Raw genomic sequence first — 20,969 nt, forward strand, 5'->3', positions numbered from 1 at the left:
GGAGACAAATCAAAAAGCATACAGCTTCAAAATTTGCTTGTTTGGACCTACAGATATTTAATGTCCGTTTCAATATAACTAAACAAATAAAGTTGAATAATTTTCAAAACATTTTGCTAAATGTAACATTAGAACCCCGCTACATTTTTCTTCAGTGGCTAAAAGCTCATAAGGATGCAAGTGACAGGAAAAGCCTTACTCAGCGCTTTAACTGAGACCTCCTACAGGTTCAACTCTGACATTTGGTTCTGTTTGCTCTTATCAGCTGAGGTGACGGTGAGCGCAATGTGGAGATCAAAAGAGCTGCCTAAGGTCTTCGGAAAGAAAAACCTAGCAACTTTAGAGTCTGGCTTAAATTTTAATATAAAACGATCAATTCAACTGTATGGAAACCAGTTCATGGAGAAGGACATTCAAAACCCCTGCAAACTTGCACAGGTCGAGTCGTCCAATCAAGTTTGTCCCAAAAGCAGATCACAAGTTTCTGAAAATAGCTTCAAATGTCATCAGTAGCAAGCATATGATGTTTGCTTTATTTGCTTTTCCATAAGTAAAACAAACAAGGTTTACTTTCCTTAAATCAACCTTAAATTTGATTTTCTTCATCTTTGATAAAATAAACACGAGATCAGCGTGAACCTTTCGCAAGAAGGACTGAATATCTAAAACATCCGAATGGCTGGTTTCATGTCTAGTGTGGCTGTGTGTCACCTGGTAAATCAGCCTTGATGAAGAGAGCGCAGTACTGACTGGGAGAATGAACCAAAATGGCAGCGATGCACTTCGCACTGGTCACTTGCAGCGCCTCGTCACCGCTCAGCAGCAACTGGAAAGTGAAATGTTTTCATTGGGATCCATCAGGTATGACCTTTTTTTTTTTTACATGTACATTTTGAGTTGCTGTAGATTAAATAAATCAACATTAAACCAGATTCAGCGTTTTAATGCCAGCTGTAAAACATTGACTAACATTAAAAAACATGTCCAGCTAAGGAGGAAATGACCCCCTCCTTAGCATATTCCATTAATTAAAAAAGAAGTTCTTAAGTAATAAGTGTTTATTACTGCATTAATTACTTATAATTAGAGTGAAAATGACTCATCACTTACAGAGTTTACGTTAAGAAATTTTATATCCTTCAGAAAATAGAATCAACTCGTTTTTCTTCTTACACATTCACCCTGGAGAGTCATCTGGAGAATATGAAAGCAAACTCCATTTATACACTTTGTAAAGCTGCACAGAAGCCCCGAGTCTCCTGGTAGTTTGAAAATGAATCAACAACGTGGCATAGCTGCAGAAACCATTCACTTCTGATGAGTCAGCTTTTCATTTTGCGACTTTTGGTGATTTTTATAGTCATAAATGCTGAAATGAAGGTTTCCAAACAGCAGCTCACAAGCCGATTTGAAGGGGGGGGATGACATGTAGGGTTCATCCCATTAGTTTTACACAGTTTATTATCTGACCGCTGCTGACGTAGGAGGTGGAAGAATGAAGTCACAGTATATTTAGTAGGATTACTTGTGTTGTTATAGGAATATTCATTTAATATGAGAGACATGATTTACACGAAACGTACAAAACAATGGTGGTTGAAGGTTACCGGCTGACGACATGAACTGTGAGCGACCACTGAGAACATCCACCCAAATATAATCTACACATCGATTTCCCAGACGTGAAGCACAAATATTTGTGTAGGCTAAAGCCCAAACTGAACCCCTGGTCAAAGGAGCATTAATCCAGGATTAGAGCTTGTTGTTATGACGATAGTCAGTGTTAGAGCTCAGGTCTTGGGAGTGGGAGCAGGATGTTTAGACAGACCTTTTTCAACAGGAGAGGCAGTAGGCTGTGGTCAGCAGGCTGTTGCTCTTGGTCTTGGATGAGGGACTGGCTGTTGTTGGCGAGGATGTCCTCATTCGCGTCGCACATGAGCGGACCGCCTGAGCTGCTCATCAGAACCGACACGGCTTCTTCATACTTGACCAGCTGCCAGAGCAGGCCTAACAGACGAAGGATACAACGGACTCTGACGACATGCTTCAAAAGTATGAGAAATTATCACTCAAAACACATCCCAAAGTCCGTAAACTCTGATAAACTATTTAATCTACACACCATTTCACAAACAGGCCATGTTAGACATATAAATCAAAGCATCTCAGTTGGACTGATGACGAACACATTCCTAACCCTGAAACTAAAGAGTTAGCATTAACACTTCAAACTAGAGGAATGCTCATGAACTCTGAAGAAAAATTATTGCATCATCTGCTGTGACCAGATCCATAAATAGAGTTTTAATTCAAAGTTTAAATCCTGAGTTTTCCATAATGCAAACGGCTGCATTGATTTTGATACAAGAATTGACTTCACTTTGTGTTTTTTTTTTGTCTTATGGGAACAAAACTTGAGTGCACTTACATCAGAATATGCATTTCCATGTGGCTTGATTGTCAGATAAATAATAGCATTTGAAAATGACATTAAAGCAGGTATTAAACCTACTTTTCACTAAGCTCAAATTTCCGTTCATTTTTTATTGATCTGACGTATATTAAATGTCATGTTTTCATTAGGTATAAGAGGGAAAGCATAACTAACAGAAATAAAGGTTTGAAAACATCAGTCTGTGTGTAATAAATCTATATGTTTCACTGAGTGGACAGAGTTGCTGAAATTAATTAACATTTCAATGATACTCTAATTTACTGAATATAAGCGTAGGTCTGGTTAAATATCCATGAGCAAATTAGACCTTGACTTGAAGCTTTTTGTTGCCACCCAGAAGGTCTTTTTGTCTGGATATTTGATCCGAGTTCATTAAATTGGATGATTTGCTTGCCATGAAATAGCTTTTAGGCAAAGCAATTTGTAATTGGATTGAATTTATGAAGTTCATTCCAGAGGCCTGGTGTTAGCCTGCTGCTACACATTCCTCCCCCTACCTAGCATTTCTACCATAGCAACTAAATTGCTCAACTTAAGTCTTGTCCGATCTCAAAGCTTTTTTTTCCCCAGAAGGCGTATAGTGTGTCCATATGAAGGACCCAGATTTCAGTGGAGTTTGAAGATGTCGATTTTTTGTTTGAAGATCATTCAAACAGAATGAATGATGAACAATTCAAAATTCTAACTTTTTGTTTGAAGATCATGACAAGCCAGCTGCTTATCATGATCTTGTGTTTTCTGTGCTCACCTCTTTCTCTCTTCCTGGCTCCTACTCCTGTGTTTCTAATTCTCTAGAAGAGCCAGGCTGTGCTTTTAACTCACCTCAGTCTAATCATCCCATCAAAACCGCAGCAGGTCTCCCCTGGCGCCTGATTGTTCGCCTTTGTTGCGATAATCAAGCTCTCGTTGTGTAATGTCCTCAGATAATCCAGATTGCTTACCTGAGGTCCCGTTGGGTCCTGGACTAAACTTTTCTGGGTCTTACCTTGAGCATCAGAAGATAAAAATCCTTCTCCTTCAGCAGGTGTCAGGCCAGATTTACAATTCCTACCCTCCACCATTGAACTTTGTCGCTGACTAATCGCTGGAAAACTGGAAAATCTATTTTCTATTCACCCTTGTCCCTAATGGGGTCGGGAGGGTTGCTGGTTTCAATCCCCAGCCACGTTCTGGGCGAGAGGTGGGGTTCACCCTGGACAGGTTGCCAGTCTGTTGCAGGGCAACACAGAGACACACAGGACACACAACCATTCACACACACACACTCACACCTAGGGAGAATTTAGAGAGACCAATTAACCTGACAGTCATGTTTTTGAACTGTGGGAGGAAGCCGGAGAACCCGGAGAGAACCCACCATGCACAGGGAGAACATGCAAACTCCATGCAGAAAGACCCCGGGCCGGGAATCGAACCCAGGACCTTCTTGCTGCAAGGCAACAGCTCTACCAACTGCACCACTGTGCAGCCCCTAAAGCTATACCTTTACCCTATAAAAGCTTGTTAAATACGCTCTAAACCCTGACCCATCCTGATACACAAACCGATTAAAATTACTCTACCAAGTCCTTTAAGCTTAGAAGGTTGTTGAAGGCAATAAAAAAACAGAGAATTCACAATAACCTCAAGCATCTAATTATTGTTTCTGAATATTATTAAAACAATTATTAGGAGTAATTATCAGCATTCTACCCTAAAAATAATGTCCAACATGTGTGAACGTAAACCTCAGAGAACTACTAACGTGTGTTCAAGAAGTGTGAATATTTTCTCACCTGCACAGTTTTTAATGAGCTGCGCTGAGCTAGCATTGCTAAACGTCTGCAGCAGCAGGGTGCATAATCTGTCCCTAGTGGCAATGGGCAGGTCCTGTGCCCCGGCGTCTCCTGATGTCTGCATCAGCTGCAGCCAAACATGCACTACTGAAGTCTTCAGTGCTTCGTCCGGATATGCCAAAGCTGAGCACAGGTGATCCAGCAGGGGAACTAATGAACAACGGAAAAAAACTGTTAAAAGTAATTGACAAAACTGCAAAAAGAGTGAAGTCAGTCAAATCTCGTAGTTGTATTTCCAAGCTTTCTCAATGGTAGCGCTAACCTGTAGAACAACCTGTCTTTGCTAAGCTAGACAGACTGGTAATCATTTTATAGATTTCTTAAAAACCAGCTTCTATACTTTGTCTTTTAGTTCTGATTTCACCGCATATTCTGTTATTGCTAATGACCTGTCCTGATGAAAATCTACACCATACTACAGAGTTGTGCATCAGATTTGCATTTGTTGTGTTACAAATGTAACGAACAAGTTACATAATATTTTACGGTACAAAACGTGCCTGTTGAAGAGTGGTTCACAGATACGAATCAGAAAACTGAGAGAAACGCTTGTAAATATTATGTTTCAAAGTAGATTAGCTTGATGATCTTTACGCTGTCCCACAGTTAACACACAAGCCATCTGCTTTAGTGCTGCTTCCTTTGGCTATCTGCAGAAAACTCTTTAGGAGATTAGTGATAGTGCTGACAGAGCATGTGGCTGTGACTGCATGCGCTGCCTCTCTAACAACATTTACGGCCAACACTCAGACTGAGGATGCACCAGTCACAAAGCAGAGCTTCCAAGTTACCGTTTTCTCAACCATTTGTTGTATGTAGGTCTTAATACCGAGTCTTGGACATTGTGTAAAGACTCCAGCATGAAGGAGGAACTATAATAATACTTTTAATATTACTACAAAAAGGCAAGGATCAAATACCGGGAATAAAACTTCTCTTAAAGACAAACTGAAAAAGCAGACAGGATAGAGAGAGAGGGTAGAACAGGTATGAAGCCCTCCATCTCTACCAGACTGGGAGTCTTTTCGGATCACAACTTCCAGGTATGCTGGCTGCCAGAAAAGGCAGCCTTTCAGACTCCCAAAAAGAACAAGCAAAGGCAGCGGACAGAGACATCATCCATGCAGGCGCAGAGAGAGGTGGAAGACGTCAACACAGACTCTGCAAGTAGCAAACAAGAAAGAAAGAGATGACAGAGCCAAAGAGCGGAGCTGAAAGCCAGCTGCTCTGTCAAGAAGATCAAACTCCAAGTGAGCCTGGAGAGGACATGTTTGATTAAACTAAGAAATATGAGGCAGCAAAGATGAGAGCCAGGCATTAAGAGGGAGGAAGAGGGAGTATATAGACAGAGCGGGTGAAACCTTTAGAAAGAGGACAGTAATACACTGCTGTTCAAAAAGTACGCTCCACAACAAATAAACAGCTGTCGGCACAACATGAAAGGATAAACAAATGACTTTATTTTGCCTTTGTCAACAGAGGAAGCAAAGGTTAATTTCCATGCTTTGCTGCCAAGCTGTGCTCTGAAATATCACTCCATTACCCTAGAGAGCCACTTTCAAAGGTGCCGCTTTATTGTTGTGTACAAATCACCGCAGAATATTTAATTGGACCCTTCTCTGACGCTCCACGAGGCTTTTGAACTCTCAACTTCTAGTGTAAATACCAGCAATTCCCAAGCTGGAGGGCTTGCTCTTTTAGAATGTGCCTTAATGATCTTACTGTAGGGGAGGAGGGCTGATGACACAAGCAAAACTACAAAGTAAACTCATTTCACCCCTCTGAATAAGCTGCATCAAACAGAGCTGCTAAGCGAATATTTATGGAGCAAAGAAACAGATTTAAGTGTATGTAGATTTGAAGTTTTGCACTGTTGCAGTGTTTTATGTCGATGTAAAAATGTTATTGTTGAGGTTATTCGGTTTTCAATACGTCCAAAAACAAATAAGTATTTGCTGAGATGTTTAAGGGAAATTGAGAGAAATCCTCATTTAGATAAGAGCTCTGTGAGCAGCGCAAATCTACTGTATAAAACACACATTTTAAATGTAATATAATTTTGAACCCCCTTTTGTTGCTCTTCTCAATTAAAACCATATTTGATATTTGTGCTTGTGTGTCCTTCACTGATCTGGAGTATTTCATCCACAAGCCTGTGAAATTTGAATCTTTGATAATCCGTAGCTCCAAGAAAGAAAAAAAATAAAAAGCTCATCTTGATCTCGTCTGTTCTCTTCCATCTCATTTTCCCTTCATCTTTTTACAGCTTTAATCAGTTTTTTATTAATCTCCATTCAATTATGTGCACTTCAATAGTCCATTTTTTTTTTTTTTTTTGCAGTCCCTTTAGCTTATTTTTAGGAATAAATAGAGAGAGTTATTGAAGACATCCTTAAGGAGGGCTGGCTTCTAATGTGTCATCTGGAATAACAAGAGACTGTAGGAAAGGATATATGCACTTTCTATATTTGTGGGTCTGTATTCAAATATATCCTGAAATCAATTTTTGTTCTTTCTGTAGGATCTCTGTTTATTTTCCTCAATCTCAAACGACTCCACCAGCTACACAGAAGAGGAACGACATCAGAGCCAGAAGACAGAGTTAATTTTACAGGCTGGGAGGCAGACGGAGCGTCGGAAAAAGGATGAAATCTGCTGGGAGCGCTGGGCTTCTGTTGTCGTTGCCTCGCTGCTGTCGTTAGCCCAAACAGGCCCACAGAGACGTGTTGAGTGACAGGCCGCAGACAGATACACACAGTCAATAATGGCAGCCCACATCTAACATCAGCAACTTAGCAAAGCAGTCCTACCTGTGTCTGCTTAGGAATACAGACAGAAGGTGGTCACAAAACGGAAAACATAATGGCTCTAATGCCAGTGTTTTGGAATAGGTCTTACTTTTGTTCGTAAGTGTAAAGACGAGCAGTCGGCCATGACGAAACACCTCACAACATCCACAAGCCTGAACCCGGCTAACAATGCCCCCTGACAACTGATCCATTAGCAGACAGAGGTTGTGTAACTGGTTGAATCAGAGATTTAATCACTGTTATGTCAGGCAAGGGTGGCCAGGTGCAATACTTTCTCTCTCGCTCTCAATACTGTACTCTATCTTCTAGCTCTGGATCTAACAATGTATCGCATAGGAAAGTTAGATGAATAAAATGTAGCTTTTTTTTTTTTTTTTTTTACATTTTGGCAGCAAAATGTTACTGATTACCATAATAACATTTCCGAGGTTTAGTAATAAAGTAATCACAGATGAGTGGCTATAATCCAGACTTTAAAGTTTCTCAAGGAAGGCTTTTTGAACATGTCTGTACTGTACACAGGAGGAGATGAGTGGTTGATAACTTGTGGCTGCTTAGCAACCAATGGAAAATAAAATAAGTTGTTGTTTTGGTTCTTCGGTGTTTGCTTTTTCACTTTCTTGTTCTTAGTTTCTCTCTTTACTTTTTCTTAGTTGTTTATTCATTTAGGTTTAATCTGTTGTGTTTAATTATTCTTTATGCCTTTTCAATTTATGTCCTAGCTTCTCTGTACCATCTCTCTCTCTCCCTCAGTCTGCCTTCTGCTCTCTCCTCACAGCTGCACCCTCTTTCTAATTAGCACTGGCCCATTATCTCCTAATTTGCCTCATAATCAAGATCCTAGTATTTAACATTTTTCTCCTTCACTCCTTGCTGGATTCTTCAGCCTGGCTCTTGGTACCCTGTTTCTATGTCGCACTGATCTTTGCCCTGCATTTCTTGCCTGCTGACTTCATTGAGTGAATGACGTCTGCCTGTAATAACACTTTTGCATAATTTAAACAAAATTGATATAATATTGAGATTTGTACATAGTGATTATAATACTAAATGTTCATATCATCACACTCCAAACAGCTGCAAAGGTCAGTTTATGAGGTCATTAAAGCAAGAAATGATTTAATTGTGTATCCGTTCTGTAATTCTGTGATTTAATTGTGCATCCTGTTGAGTAAACCTTGAGTCATCAAATCCACTGTTACAAGCCTAACACTATTGTGTTATCATTGTTTGTTGATACTCTACACCAGTGGTCCCCAACCACCGGGCCGTGGACCGGTACCGGTCCGTGGACCAATTGGTACCGGGCCGCGCAAGAACTAATAAAATATGTCCGTTCTATGTATGGAGTCTGGAGGAGCTTTTATTTTGAAAAGTCGTACACCGGATGCCGAGGGTTGAGTCTTGCGCCAGCTCACAGCGCGCGCGCCCCCCCCCCCCCCCCGTTCGACGATCCTCACAACGCGCATGCACCCCGGTCCGCTGTAATAAAAAGGTTGGGGAACCACTGCTCTACACAACCCTGGTTGGAGAAATTTCTCTTTGCCACAACAGGAGGTCAGTGGTCAAAATCAGGTGCAAGGAAAAGAGTTAGATAAATTTAGTTTTCCACTCTCACTTAGTTTTTGTTTTGAGAAAAATGGGGCTAATTATAATTTATCACTGGAAACAAAAAGTACATTATCTTGAGGATATTTCCTACTTTTGGACACCGTGGTAAATAAACACGTCTAACCAATTCATGGCTTCATCTAATTTCTAGTTTGAACCAGACAGAGAAAATGAAGATAGGTCAATATTTTTTAAATTATAATAGTAATAAGAACATCACCAATGAGACCAAGACGTTTTTTTAATCTCCTGAGATTATTTAGAGCCAGACAATATATTGAGCCATCACAGCAATTTCAAAGTGTGCAATATTGCAAACGGAGAGCTCGGGATCAATATTGGGTAGGCTATATATTTCAGGTGTTATGCATTCACATTATGTTTGCCAATACTATATTTGACCAGTTTTTACACCTAATTCACAGCAGTGGTCAGGAAGCTAAAGCTCCAGGACAGTGATGATGATAAAAAAGATAAAGAGAGAGATGGGCTTCAAGTATGAGAACATTCTGTTGCAAGTATCTAAGTTGTTTTCATTATATCACATGATAGTAACAAATGTGGAAACAGCAGCATTATTTGGTTTTCCTGAAGCATAAATATTAGAATATTTTTCATTACATCATAATATCATCAACAAGAATGTCTTTGATATATCCTGTCTGTTTTCAATTAAAATAAAGCATCATGGATAAGTAAAGGTAAAATGGTAAAACATTAACTCATGGAAACAGCGGAGCAGAATTTAAATCAGCACAACATGCATGTGCATTTTTAAAGACAGAAAGAAAATCTAGCGGGGGGAAAAAAAATCATCAGCCTACTGCAGGAGACATTTGTCCAAAGGATTAAAGTTTTACTGCTAGCATAGAAATACAAACAAATAATCCAACAACGGCTGAATATTAAACAAACAAATGTAGAACTGTTATTGGTCTGCTGAGCATCACTGATGATGCAGAACGGGAGCTTGTGTTGTGGCAGATAAAGTAGCTAGATAGCTAGATAAAGCTACTACTTTATCTAGTAGCTTTTATACAGTAGCTTATAGAGTAAAAGCTTTTACTTTATTTATTACTTCAGCTTTCATATAAAGCTAAAGTAAAGACATTATGCTATGATTAGACAGATCTTTGACACATTCTTACTCCAACATCTGGTATCTTATCACCAAACAACAACCTTAACAGCAAATTGGTTTTTTAAAAATAGGAATAATTACACTTCTGTCATTCACTATATTGATTCTAAAGTCTTGAGTATGAACAAAAAATCTTATTAAAACTAATTTCTTATCTGCAACCCTTTGCCTTTTTTTAAATGGACAATCTAATTGAGCTGCAGGGCCTTACCGTACTGAGTAATAAAGCTGTGCGCCACGTTGGGCACCGTCTTCACAAGGTTCCCCAGGAAGTTGAACGTCGGCAGGAGACTCTTTGCACTGAGCTGGCCATTCAGCTACGTAAAATAAGAAAACGAAAAAAACATAACACCAAATTTATAGCAACTTTAATCTGGCCTTAAACAATCTCTTCTTGCTAAAAACATTAATGTGGCTGGATAAAACACATCCGCAAAAACAAAAGGAGGAAAGTTCATCCAGAAAGTGACACCCAGCAGTTTGGGGGACAATTAAATGTCTCAGATATGGTCAGGTGGGTTTGGATAGATTTTTCCTTAAAAAAAAAAAAAAAAAAAGTATTATCTTTTGCATTTATGTTGGTTACTTTTCTCTGATATTAAATTTTCATTAAATCTCTACATCTCCTTAATGAGCATTTTTTTTTCTATTCCCTCAACACTAAAGTAGAAAAACATATTCCATTTAAACATTTGTTTTATTGAAAGTGCTAATCTTTACACAAGAGTGGCAGGACATTACATCAAGTGCAGATAAGACAGAAAGGAAACAATTGTCTAATTCCTAGTCCAAGGAGGGAGCTCTTCGCGTGAAACATTTTTCTAATAAGATGTATTTTCCTAAGATTTATGGGACCTGCCAACACTGCCAGGTGTTAAACCTTCCTGTCGTCAGCAGCACAAATAACTTAACTATTTGCACAATGATGCTGCTCAACTATCTCCTCAACCCTGAGGTGACACAACAGCAGCGAGACGAAGACAAGAACTCTGCTTGCTAAGCAGCCTGGTGTGGATGTGATATCAGTTCCAGAAGTGTCGTGTAAAACTTTAGGACGCGTGTTCCTGTCCCTGCATATTTTACACTTACTGTATAAGTAGCAGCGCATTGTTGGAAGAATATAAATGTGTTTGGCTTACCTGCTTGTGGAGCTCATCCAGAACAAAGTGAAGTGGCAGCTCATTCCGAAACTCAAGGAGCAGCTGAACCAGCACTGATTGACACACACATGCAAACGCACGGACATGAATCAGAGAGGAATTCATTCAATAAACAGCAGTGAAGAGACCTTTAAACATTTTTGCACATTTCCAGCTGTCACCAAGATGTTCGATCTGCTTGGAGCATTTCATTAACAATACGTCTAATGTTACAGTCATGGCTGTCTTCAGTTAAATGAATTTAAAAATGTCAGAGGAAAGAGGGAATGAACATCAAGTCATTACGGTTTTACTAGCTTTTATAATAAAGTGGTCCCTGAGGCATTCTGGGACAGCAGCCATGAAATTATTCATGCATTAGTTCTTACAAAAACATTTTCATACTGCAAAAATCTGTCGTTTTAATACTATATCTTCAAAAGGTTTTACGGGTATGGAGAAGTGTGAACACTGCTGTCAACATAAATCACTGAATTTAAAGGAAAAAATGTACTTCAACTCTCTCGAAAACAAAAATGAACAAATATCTACCTGCAGATTGTTCTAACAAGTATTCAAAAGCAGAGCCAGGTCACCTTATTTACTGCCGGTGACCCTGCATGGTGGGACATAAAGTCTGTCCTTATGTTTATGGGGGTTTAGATGTGGGTGCAACGTGTATGTCCACATGCAATATTGATGTGTTTGTATGCGAGTGCATGTGGAGAAACACACAAAAATATTAACCAAAGCATAAACAGGAATCCCTTCACCTTGGTCAACCTTTTCCACCGTGACTGGGTCCTCAGTCTGAAGCATACCTGGGAAACAGGACGGGCATAAAAAATGTAACCAAAACTCCACAAGTATTACAAAGAGAATCACAATAATTTCCCATCATTGTAATCTTTTGCACAATGAAGCAGGCTTGCTTTTAACCTTCGTTAGCAATTTATAATTGTTATTTAGATTACTATTTGAAGATGATCATTTAAACTGCACATGGACTGGGTGGCTGTCCACAAATTTCCAAGTCTGTATCTTATTTTAACAAAGTGTACCACATTTTATCCGTTCAGTTATGATTAATAATTTTTCTATTTTATTTTCATGTTAATATTTCTCAGTCATTTTAGTTTTGCCATACTTTACTGTAGTCTACGTGGGTGTGGGTGTAGTGTAGCAATGCTCTTACAGTCAGTTCAAATCTAATAAATCATGCAGCATGTTTGGATTGTGTGAGGCAAGAGATCATGTATGCATGAGAAAACTACACAAAAACAACCCTAAAACTTAAACCAGTGAGCTGGTTACGTTTTAGAGTAGGACTTCTTACATTAGTGTGTGATTTTTACATTATTACTGTTAGAAGTTCAGTAAAAATCTCACAACTTGAATTCATATGCAAAAGAAACAAGAAAAGGAGAACCTGGTTATAATTATTTTTAATCTAAACCAAAAACAAGACAACTACACTTCTCCGATCTCGTATTTAATACACCTGTCAGGAAAAAAAAAAAAAAACATAAGATTGTGCTCAGCAACGTTCAGCAAAATGCACAACAAAGCCACAAGTTTTCTTTTCTAGTATCGCAATAAAGCTCAGAGTGAATTTTTTCACACACATTGTGTTATTAAACAGCTGGCTGTGAGTGTGCAGAACAGGGGACGTCTGCATAGTAAATATAAAACAAAAAAATCCCCCCCCCCAAAAAAACTGATTCATGTTATAAGACCTAACAGGAAGTGATAGCGACATTTCCAGAGACGCAGAGACACACAAGCCTTTAGGCTGTCCAAAACAAGCAGGTCTGCTTACTGATGGTGAGTGGCAATGGGAGGTTCTGTACAAAGCTCACAACAGTCAGTGTTTATTCTAACAGAACCTTGCAAAAATATTAATATCCTTTGATTTTTTTCCCCCCATATTTCCCATAACTGGAAGTGGAAGAGACATGCATTACTGAGTAAATCTATTGAGTCTTTCCAGACTTTCCAGACCCACTTGGTAAAGTTCAATAACTGTCAACTACTTTCAAGTCTTGATGCAGATTCTGGAATAATTTAAGGCTATTCTAAAACACCTTAATAAACTCTGATGAAACCATAATTTTTTTAGGATTGGTGTCAAGTGTGTTACCACCTTTAGCAGGTTTTCTTCTGGGATTGTCGTATATTTAGCTTCAACCTCTCCCCCACGTCCCCAACAACTCAAAACAGTCTCCATGTCCATGCTGAAAAAAAAACAACCCACAACATGATTCTACCACCACTGTGTTTCACCATGGACGTGGTGTGTTCAAGGAGGGGGATGTGCCATGTTATTTTCTATCACCTTTAGTATTTCCCATGTAGGCCAAAATGTTTCCTGTAATCTTTCCAGAGCATCTTCTTTATGTTTTTTCACAGATGGATTCCCGAGAATTTAAAGAGAGTCTTATAATAATAAATAAAACTGTAATATTATTTTAGAACCATATCTTGCTTTACACTTCTCCACAACTTTAGGTCTGACATGTTCACTAATTTTTCCCCATGAAAGGGACAAAGGTTTAAAAAAAACAACTGTCAACTGTATTCATAATGAGATTGCCCAGATAGACTATATTTAAGAAGTCGAATATCAACCTTTCAAAATGTATGTGCTTAAAACTTTAACTGTGAAAGCACTTCTCTATCACAAGAAAACATAAAAGCCAATTGAGATGTGTGGGCTGCAGTGTGATGAAAATGTTCAAGTGGCATAAAAACTTTTGCAAGGCACTGTATTGTTCTGTAGCTTAAGAATACTCAAAATAAAAAAGCACCAAAGGTGAATAAACAACTTGTCATTCAGAGAGATGACAAATATATTTTTATCTACATGGTGCTGTTTTTTTTTTAATTCTGCTGCGTTTTATTTCTGCTACTCGTGTTATGTAGAGTGCTTAAATTTCCCACTTGTGAGAAATAAACTGGGTTACATCATCGTATCTCCCTTTAAAATATAAATTCTAAGTTTCTTGAACAATCTTCCAATACCTTTCTTCACCCTCTAATGTGCTGATGCATATTTTCCTCACCTAATAACTTGGTAATAAAATGCAGAGTGACTCTGTGGTCCTGTCGAAACAGCTCTCTCAAAGCCCCCGCAGAGCTCTTCAGGATGCCACTTATACTCGACAAGGCAAAACATTTCCTCACCGACTGCAACAAACACGTAGAGTGCATTAAATAGACAACTATGGACGTGTAAATGCTCAGCGTGCCAGTGGAAATGCAATCAGCATCTTAAAAGTTGAATACAAAATCATAATATCGCTAAATGTCAGTTTCGGCGTGATACTTACGGCCATTTCTTCGGTCTCCATCATTTCAATAGCACAGGCCACACAGAGCACCAGCTCGCCACCCTCAGCAGACCGCAGGCGGACGCTCCACTTTGGATCATGTCTAAAGTGAACCTGCTCATAAACAATATCCGTGCTCGCCATTGTTGTTGTTTCACCTACCAATTTACATGACTCATGTTAAAAGAAGGGGTAGATTGACGAAACAAACAAGAGACTCGTTTGTTGTCTCCGCAGACTATAATGTTAATACCAAGTAATATTCGTGTTAATTATGCCTCTCAAACACAAAATTACTCCCGCTCACTTTTCTTTGCACTCAGTTTTATTAACAAATCGCTACAAACGACCAACACCTGTTAAATTAGTGAATGACGCATCAATTAATAAGCTAGCTTAAACTAACGCACCACTCGCGCGCTAGCTTAAACTGTCAACACAATGGCGGGAAAATCAAAACTTTATTGACAGCAGCAGACAATGACAGACCATTTGTTTTTCTTTATCAGTTTCTCAGACTAAACTTTTCCTGTTTTAGGTCAGTTAGGATCATAAACTTTATTTTCACTCTTTAAATGTCAGAATAACAAGTGACATATCTTTTATTATCTCTAAATTCAGAAGTGTATACAGGAAGATTACTGAATAGGATGCCCACATGATTTTAATTAATTTGAGTTGATGAAATAGGTGTATCTGTAAGGGTTTTATGACACAATGGACGTTTAATTACAGCATTCACATATAAAAGGGGCAGAGAGAGAAAGTCATAAGGCATGTAGAAAAGGACCTGAGAGATCTACTCTGGACCACTCTCTCTAATACTAATAACCTCCATTCCATGTAGAGGACGCTGTTGGTACGCCACTTGGGAGCCAACACAATTTATTTTAATGCACACAAACACATGGCTTATATTGGCCAGCATGTCAGGTAGACAACTGTGACATCATTTGAAAGATGTTTCTGAGCAAGGCAGCCTACACACCTGATTGATTTACTCCTTTTCAGTCAGGAGGAATATGCCAAAATTACACAAACTATTAGTAGAAGTTTATGAATTGATATTAAATTTTTTTGCTCTAAGTCATAAAAGGCATTTCTGCAAAGTTCTGAGAAAATATACTGTTCTGAATATGAAGAAAGTCTTTAAAATATATATATATGAAAATCTCACTTGTTAACATAGGTTTAGGTGAACAGATATGACCTAAACAGGAAATGTTTATTCTGATTCAGTGTCAGATAACAATAACAAGTTGGAAGCACCAAATTAAAAGACTGTAAGCTGGAGAGAAAAAAAAGACAGTCTATTTTGTTTGAGTTTCCATTTAACTCTGTTTTTATGTACTGCATTTTTTATTGCTCACCGGAAATGAACTGGTGTTTCAAAGCATAAGGCAATTGTTAAAAGAAGAAATGTTTAAGACCACCGTTCTGTCGTACAACTTCCACTGGTGGAGCCAAAAAGACGTTTTGTGTTTAACAAGTTGCAAATAATATTTTCATAAAAACCTAAAAAGAGTTTGTATGAACTGAGGTGGACAAGAGCAAACCACAGACAAATGCTTGTGCCTAATCATGCTGTTCTGCTAAGTTGGAGCTTGAATATTCAGGATGATGTCAAACCCATCTTGATCATCTTCCAGTTCAACTTTCCAAACTCTATGAGATTTGTTAATGGTCATCAGTCTAACTGTTAGCAATACAAGTTGTTAGCATGGCATGTTTCTTTATCTTGCACATTCAAGTACACTAGCAAAATGTCTGCGAAATGAGATCATAAAATAATGTGTCTGTGAAATATCAAGATAATATGAAGTGCAAATATAATACTTTTCACAGCACCTATTGCAGTTTACAAGGTAGCCATGTTGGACATTACCGTCAAGAATAATGGTAAACCTCAGAATTTTCCACTTTGAATTCCAACTTCTATTAAGTTTTTTTTAATCGAACATTTTTCCAATGAATGCTAATCATTTTTCATGACATTACATGACAAGAAGTGCCCAGGCCCTGTGCTACTGCTGCTTTAAAATGTCTACCACAATGGTACCAATGAAAAAACAAGCAGTAAAGTAAGTGGGTCTTATTCAATAAAGTTTAAGAAACTCTTGTATAAATAGTTTCCACTCCTTTTCTTGTTGCATTGATGTAAAGGACACTTTTAGTTTTGACAATCTGTTGTGATATCTTACACCCTATGAACTTTAACTATATTACAACGTAGTGTCATGAATCGTTAAGTAGTCCAACATAATGCTTGAAAACACAGTGGAGAATATAAATTACCCAAATACAATGGGAACAAACCGTGTACCCCGTCTTGTTTGCAACAGTAGTCCACAGGGTAACAGATGACATCAGCCGGGAAAAACCATGGATTATGTTGTTTGCAGATGATGTTGTGACCTACAATGAGATTAAGGGGCATATGCAGGAAAGCCAGGAGTGGAGAATGAAAGCAAGACAGATTAATTTGGTTTGAATGGGAGGAAGACAGGTGGAATAGTCAAGCTATAAAGTGGATGAGTTCAAGTACCAGCAGTAAGAAATCCAAAACAATTGGCTTTGGACAAGTAAGGTGCATCAAATAAAGTTAGAGTGCTTGGAGGAATTTTGACAAAAGAGAGAAAGAGAAGGTTTAGAAGTTGGTAGTGAGCCATGCTATGATATATTGCTTAGCTTAAAGATGGTGGTTGTAAAAAACAAAATGTAGAAGGCAGAACATGGCAGGTAAGCCTTTTTAAGCTGTTTTGTTTCCCCCACAGCGTACTAGCATTGATCACTCATTCAAGTTGTCATTATTCCATCAAAGGAACAAATTCACTTGAGGACCAAGGAGGTAAAATACAAGCAGTGGTTTGATATCATAATCAGACAACCTGGCAACGCTTTTGAGGCCTATTTGGCTGCTTTCACACAGGAAGCAACAGGAGCTGGGCTTGCTGCTGAGCCAGAGCCGAAACCAGGAGAGAGGAGTGCTGAGCAGGCAGCACAGAGGTTGCAAAAACATTGCATGAGTTGTTTGCCAAAAGTATCTTCTCTCACCACATGGGCGACCCTGTTACCAGAGTGAATGAATTATGAGGGAAGATGATTGCATCAGCTAACAGTTTTTGTAACCTAATGCAACACATCTCTTTCCTCTCATAGGATCGTCAAAGGAGGACCCTATGAGGCAAAGGTAAACATGTGCCATAACTTGTCATTTTCTCCTCTGGTCAACAATGCTTGACCAGAGGAAAAAAGCAAATAGTTATTCATTTTATGCCAATTTTGCTCATTTTTATGCTTAAAGTGTATTAAATTCCACTTGCATTATATATTTTGAGGATTGTAGACTTTAGAAGATTTTCTGATGCTTCATTTGAAAACAGACTCCTTTTTATAGTTCAGTCAGTGGTTTTCTCTTAATTTTCACATCTTCACCCTGGCTGACATTTCACATTGCCTCCACCTTAATGAAGTAGCACACATACTGGATGTCAGCTGGCCAACTCAGAGGTATAAGAAGGTCTAAAATCTGGTTATCTCTGCAGCATTCCAGGAATGTGAAGTTCATTTTTCTTCAACCTGCGCTGTTTCCTCCAACCCACACTCCGATCAGCAGTGCATGTAAGACCTGGAAAAGCCAGTTTCGTTTTCATCAGCATCACCTGTTTGTCCGCCTGCAACTTTCTCGACCCCCTCTTTTTTTTCCCCCCCTCTGTGAACATTGTTGAGAGAAAGCCTAAAGAAACTGTTCTATTATCCTCCCCTGGAGAACCCAATTGAACCTGGCAAGCAACATCTTTCTTTTGTCTGCTGTTATACTGAGATGTAGCCTGGGCCGGGATCCAGGCGGCTCTAGAGCCCAAATATCCAAGTTTGCCTGACAGAGCCCTGAGACTCCTTTGGAAAAAGAGAGTGAGAGAGAGAGAGAGAGAGAAAGGGGGGAATGGAAAGCTAGATTTGTATTTTTTCAGCTACCTAAGAACCAGGGATGCAGGAGGCGAGTAATGTTTTCATTCCAACAAAGAGAAAAGTGGGGGAAATTCTGTGTTGCTATCCTGTTATGCAACGGGAAACAACACATGTGAAAAAGGGAACATTAAATCCCTCTGTCCCTTTTATTCTTCCCATGAGATAAGAAGGTCAAATGAAGGGAAGGTCTTTGCTTCCAGGATTTTATAAAAGTCTGATATGGCCTGGAATGCATTTAAAATGTAAAATATATTAGAAATATTTTATTAACATATAAAAAAAATGGTATCTATGCTTTGAATTGATCTGAAGCTCAGAGTGATTTTCTCAATTTTTGGATGACATGCACTTATCTTCGATTAAAGAGAGGAAACCTACCACTGAGACATTAACTCGGCAGGCTGATCTTTTTAAATGTGTGGTATTAATTTTCCTCTGGGAAGAAAACCAACTCACGACTGATTTTCAATTACTTTGTACATGTTGCGGGCATATTTGCCATTGGACTTAATTTATGCATTACAAAAAGCACAAACAATGCCTTTTGCATATTTTTGCTCTAACTTTTAAGGTAAATGAGGCAAAAAAACAATAAAAAAAGCCGATAGCAGTGCCTTCAAATTCTGACATCACCACTGACGTTTCTAATTTTTTATTTATTTAGTCTCTTCTGTCATCTGTTGTTAAATATCGGCCATTGAGTTTCAGGAAATGAGGTGTGAGGGTTTTTTTTTTCTTTTTGTTTTTTTTTTTTGCATTACCCATGAAGCCCACCGTTTGGTCATCGCCATGACAACAGAATCCTCTCAGCAGCAAAGCGGAAAACTGCTGATAGGTGTGTGGGGGCGAGAATGAGCTACGACCAGTTCTGTCCATCCCCCACTCTGTTAGCAGACTGCTCGGCACGTCAGTGTGGGGAAACACGCAGCCCAGTGTGTGTGTGTGTGTGTGTGTGTTTGTGTCAGCCTAGCAAATGAGCACACGCACAAATGGTCTAGCAGGAAGCTCATTCCTAATTGTTTTTCAGTCTGTTAAATTCAGCAAATGTGATGTGCTCCAGCAAACATATTGGAGGCAAAAAGTGGGCCGTGTTGGGCCTCAAATTAAATTAGGAGGTCAAAGAAGTCCATGACTGAGAGGAGTATTAAACTCCTGACAAGAAGTTGGAAGGTAATTGGTTTTAAAGCCTCCATTTTAGCAAGGACCAGAGCTACGAGTCGGGCCAGCTACTGACTCTTGAAGGAGAGAATGAGGCAGCGTGAGTCACGTCTGTCAATTTTATTTGTCAGCATTCAGGGAGGTCGTCAGAGAAAAGAACGCAAAAAAAATCTCACTTCTTTTGAAGGACTTAAAATGGAGACAGTTTCCGTGTCACTCATTAACCTTTGTCTCCAAAAACACTTGCTTTCAACCGCTTCCTTTGAGCCCCCAGACGCCCACACGTGTCTCGGTCTGTAGTGTGAAACAGTCAGAAAGTACCACCACATATGCAGATGTAGGGGCTCTGCGAAAAATCCTAAAATAGCTCCTTTACCGTTTCCCATTAAATGCGGTCATGTTGCACATTTATTGAGCTCAGGCTGAAATACCATGAAGTTTCCTGACAGTCGCTACAAGAGTCATTAAAGAACCATAGAGCAAGGGTCTCGAAACTCTTGACACATAAAAATCTTAAAGTGTGTCATGTATTTTTTATTTTTGTTTTTATTCAGCCCACTTTGTTCACCCAAATTCAAATGCACCCAAATAAAATTAAACAAATTGCCTTCAGAAATCACAAACCTGGTACAAATAGTACACCTGTGGGTAATTTGGCTTCACTGAAAACGCAGCTGTTCTACCTCAGGTGGTTAGTGCTGAACATTAGAGCATCATCAACACCAAGAATCAGACAAAGAATATCGCCACGGTAAAACTTAGTGGTGGTGTCAGCATCATGCTGTGGGGATCCATTTCTTCATCTGGAACAGAGAAGCTGGTCAAAGATGATTCAAAGACAAGGATCAGTGATCTCTACAACCCTAAGAGTCGTTTTGCCTTTGGACCAGCTAAACAAAATCTGCTTATTTCCACACAAGCAACTTTACTCTAATTTGTTAACACCTTCTGGAAGAAATCTGTTTCAATTAAAGAACTGTTTTACTTTTGTTTCTCATTTTAATGCATTCTCTTCAGAGGGACTTTCAAATTTTTTTGTTATAGAAAATGACATCGACAAGAGCGCATAGTTCGCAAAGGACACACAACCATTCACACACACACTCACACCTAGGGAGAATTTAGAGAAACCAATTAACTTGACAGTCATGTTTTTGGACTGTGGGAGGAACCCGGAGAACCCGGAGAGAACCCACCATGCACAGGGAGAACATGCAAACTCCATGCAGAAAGACCCCAGGCCAGGAATTGAACCCAGGACCTTCTTGCTGCAAGGCAACAGCTCTACCAACTGCGCCACTGTGCAGCCCAATTATTATTATTATTATTATTATTATTATTATTATTATTATTATTATTATTATTATTATTATTTATCTATATTTTGATAAAAAATTTAGTCTTCACCAAAATAAAGTCATGTCTTACAATGGTCCAGTCAAAGTTCATAAGCATAATTGAGAATCTCTGGCAAGATAAATGAAATTAAAATATTGCTCACAGTCGTTATCCTTCCGACTAA

The 20,969-nt window shown here is 38.9% G+C and overlaps 1 protein-coding gene across 1 annotated transcript in view; it reads right to left on the reverse strand.

Annotated features, from left to right (window-relative positions):
- The window catches only part of LOC122821957 (meiosis inhibitor protein 1-like), a 28,548-nt gene extending 13,804 nt beyond the window's left edge, over positions 1 to 14,744 (reverse strand). The window contains exons 1-8 of the mRNA XM_044100290.1: positions 14,321 to 14,744; positions 14,054 to 14,177; positions 11,765 to 11,812; positions 10,992 to 11,065; positions 10,064 to 10,169; positions 4,231 to 4,440; positions 1,829 to 2,007; positions 712 to 826 (exon numbers count right to left, since the gene is read on the reverse strand). Coding sequence (XP_043956225.1) covers positions 712 to 826; positions 1,829 to 2,007; positions 4,231 to 4,440; positions 10,064 to 10,169; positions 10,992 to 11,065; positions 11,765 to 11,812; positions 14,054 to 14,177; positions 14,321 to 14,464 — 1,000 coding nt within the window. The 5' untranslated portion in view covers positions 14,465 to 14,744. The remainder of the gene's footprint in view (positions 1 to 711; positions 827 to 1,828; positions 2,008 to 4,230; positions 4,441 to 10,063; positions 10,170 to 10,991; positions 11,066 to 11,764; positions 11,813 to 14,053; positions 14,178 to 14,320) is intronic.
- Between the last annotated feature and the right edge of the window lie 6,225 nt (positions 14,745 to 20,969).

The sequence above is a fragment of the Gambusia affinis genome, linkage group LG19 (genome assembly GCF_019740435.1).
Source record: "Gambusia affinis linkage group LG19, SWU_Gaff_1.0, whole genome shotgun sequence".
Taxonomy (NCBI): domain Eukaryota; kingdom Metazoa; phylum Chordata; class Actinopteri; order Cyprinodontiformes; family Poeciliidae; genus Gambusia; species Gambusia affinis.